Genomic DNA, 3,168 nt, shown 5'->3' on the forward strand with positions numbered 1-3,168 from the left:
CTGAGTTCACACGTGCGTGATTGAAACAAATCATCACGTCTATCGCACAAATCACAAAAATCATCACGTCTATCGCACAAATCATCACGTCTATCGCACAAATCACAAAAATCATCACGTCTATCACACAAATCATCACGTCTATCGCACAAATCCTCACATCTATCGCACAAATCATCACGTCTATCAAACAAATCATCACGTCTATCGCAAAAATCATCACGTCTATCACACAAATCATCACGTCTATCGCAAAAATCATCACGTCTATCAAACAAATCATCACGTCTATCGCACAAATCATCAGTCTATCAAACAAATCATCACGTCTATCGCAAAAATCATCACGTCTATCACACAAATCATCACGTCTATCACACAAATCATCACGTCTATCGCACAAATCATCACGTCTATCGCACAAATCCTCACATCTATCGCACAAATCATCACGTCTATCAAACAAATCATCACGTCTATCGCAAAAATCATCACGTCTATCACACAAATCATCACGTCTATCGCACAAATCATCACGTCTATCGCACAAATCATCACTTCTATCACACAAATCATCACGTGTATCGCACAAATCACAAAAATCATCACGTCTATCACACAAATCATCACGTCTATTGCACAAATCATCACTTCTATCACACAAATCATCACGTGTATCGCACAAATCACAAAAATCATCACGTCTAGCGCACAAAACGCGTGTAGTGCACAAATTGCACAAATCACGTATATCACACAAATGGCGTCTGCCACTTGAGACGGTGTGACGGGCCGTCAGCGTACGAGTCGTCCAGACTCAGAGAGAGTGACACTGCCGCCATCACTGCGTCACAACATGACTCCACATAAACGTACAGTGAAGGTCTTTTTGACGTAGGCGCCCCCTGGTGTCTGCAGCTCGTCGGTGCTCACCGGCCTCTTCAGAACTAAACAGGAAAAGAAAGATTATATTTGAACAGTTGTTTTGTCACTAACGGTGAAAGTCACAGTGTTTTTTTTAACCTGATTTGGGGTTGAAGAGCACAGGTGAGGAGCAGGAGGAGGAGCATGAAGAGGGGGAGGAGCCGACCTCTCTCCTGCTGTACCTGCTTCCATCACTGCTGCTCCTCAGCCGAGCTCCGCCTCTGACCGCCGCCTTCACCTCCTTAGAGGAAGTGACTGATGGAGAGAGAGAGAGGGTGAAACGGAAGTGACACTGACCCAGTTTAACTTCCTGTGTTTGATGTTCGATAAGAAAAACAAACAGATGGAGGCTGGCCCCGCCCCCAATGTGACATCATAGGACCAAACACATCAGCTGCTTTTTTAATTAGTGCAATTAAATATGTGACACTTTGTAACCCACTCACTCTCAAACCTCACAGAGAAAATCAGTGGTTTTAGCTGCTGCTCCTCTGCTGCCTCGTGTGGTCACTTTGTGTCACTGAGGACAATCTGAACTACATACACACACACACACACACTAGTTGTATGACACTATAAACAATGTCATGTCTCATGACAACAGCACTTCCTGTCCAAGAAAATAATTCACTCACAACTTCCTCTTTGTAACCATGGTAACTCGACCATCAAAGTTTGTCAAATGTAAACATAATAATGAAATCATTCACATAAAGTTTGCTGTGGTCGCAAATATGAATTTTTTTTTTCTTGTAAGTTCTTGGATGTGTGGAACAGCTCACTATTTGGCAGTCTGTCCGTTAGTGGATACAGACCAGCTCGTTATTTGGCAGTCAGTCTGAACAGTTCACAGGTCATCAGTGATCTCCTGAGACCTGAGGTCTTCTTCATCTCCATCTCCTTCTCCGTCTTCTTCTTCTTTGTTGGTGTTTTGCAGCAGCAGGAAACACTGACTGTCCGACCTCTGACCTCAGCTTGTTACACTCCTGTTGATGCTTGAATGAAAGTAGACAGAGACTTTTGTCCTCACCTGCTGTCCGAGGTCCCATCTCTGTCCCCCGCCGTGAGACGCTCGAGTGCTGGATAGAAACGACGCTGCTGTTTGTCCGATGAGACGTCTCTGCTCTGTGTGTGTGTGTGTGTGTGTGTGTGTGTGTGTTAAATATTAAACCACTGGACAAACAAACTGATGGGAGGAGACAAGTGTCCAGCAGAGCTGCTTCTGTCTCTGACACGAAACTGTAGAATTAAAGATGTTTAGTGAACATAAAAAAACATGAAAATCACAAAGCACTCACTCTCCCACACCAAAGGCCATAGAGAAAACCTTTTAACACCACAGCACACAGTGATGGAGGCAGCAGTGGATCAACAACTCCTAAGTTCAAATGTCTTATTTTGTCAATTCTGCTTTTAAAATTCTCCATTCAGATTAACGTCAGTGACACAAAGTGACCACACGAGGCAGCAGTAGACCAGCAGCTAAAATCACTGATTTTCTCTATGAGGTTTGGTGTGGGAGAGTGAGTGGTTTACAGACGTCTAACAGTGTCTCTGATGATGCGTATTCACGGAGAACAAACCTTCTTTTTGTCACTTTTTTACAGACACATTTACTCACAGTTTCACTTTTTATGACGACATGAAAACAATAATGGAGTCTAAAACTTTGGAAAAAGTGCAGAATAATGAGCATTTAAATGGTTTTGTTTTTTCTAAAAAGAGCTCAATCCTAAACAAATGAGACGGAGACAGACCTGAGGATCACGTCCGCTCTGATGGAGAATCAGGACAAAGGTCGCTCAGTCGCTGCACAGCAGTCATGTGACCAAACACCGCTCACTTGTTGTTTCCTTCACTCATTCACAGTTTGCTGATTATTTTCTCTCCAACATGGGACACTTTTTTTAGAACACATATAAAGTGTTGAGAACACCGTCGCTCGGCAACAGCAGCACCTGCTTACTGTGCATGACGCTAACGTCATTTATGACTGAAACTGTGACAGGCGACTCTGCACCTGCATCACAGGGACACCATGTTCACATCTTTATCTCCGACTTTTCAGATGAGGAAAGTGAAGATTGTAAACCACCCACTCTCCCACACACACGTGTGTGTGTGTGTAGGGGGAGTTCACGTCTACTATCGCACAAATCACGTCTATCGCAAAAATCACGTCTATCACACAAATCACGTCTATCGCACAAATCCCGTCTATCACACAAATCACGTCTATCGCAC

General features: G+C 43.6%; 1 protein-coding gene across 2 annotated transcripts in view; it reads right to left on the reverse strand.

The window, feature by feature from the left end:
- LOC131447535 (DEP domain-containing mTOR-interacting protein-like) overlaps positions 1-2,064 on the reverse strand; it is a 2,659-nt gene extending 595 nt beyond the window's left edge. The window contains exons 1-3 of one of the 2 annotated variants that reach the window (XM_058619372.1): positions 1,955-2,064; positions 1,024-1,179; positions 877-947 (exon numbers count right to left, since the gene is read on the reverse strand). In XM_058619372.1, coding sequence (XP_058475355.1) covers positions 877-947; positions 1,024-1,179; positions 1,955-1,973 — 246 coding nt within the window. In that variant the 5' untranslated portion in view covers positions 1,974-2,064. The remainder of the gene's footprint in view (positions 1-876; positions 948-1,023; positions 1,180-1,954) is intronic. The other variant, XM_058619373.1, reaches the window with a different exon arrangement.
- Positions 2,065-3,168: the final 1,104 nt, after the last annotated feature.

Source organism: Solea solea, chromosome 20, assembly GCF_958295425.1.
Source record: "Solea solea chromosome 20, fSolSol10.1, whole genome shotgun sequence".
NCBI lineage: Eukaryota > Metazoa > Chordata > Actinopteri > Pleuronectiformes > Soleidae > Solea > Solea solea.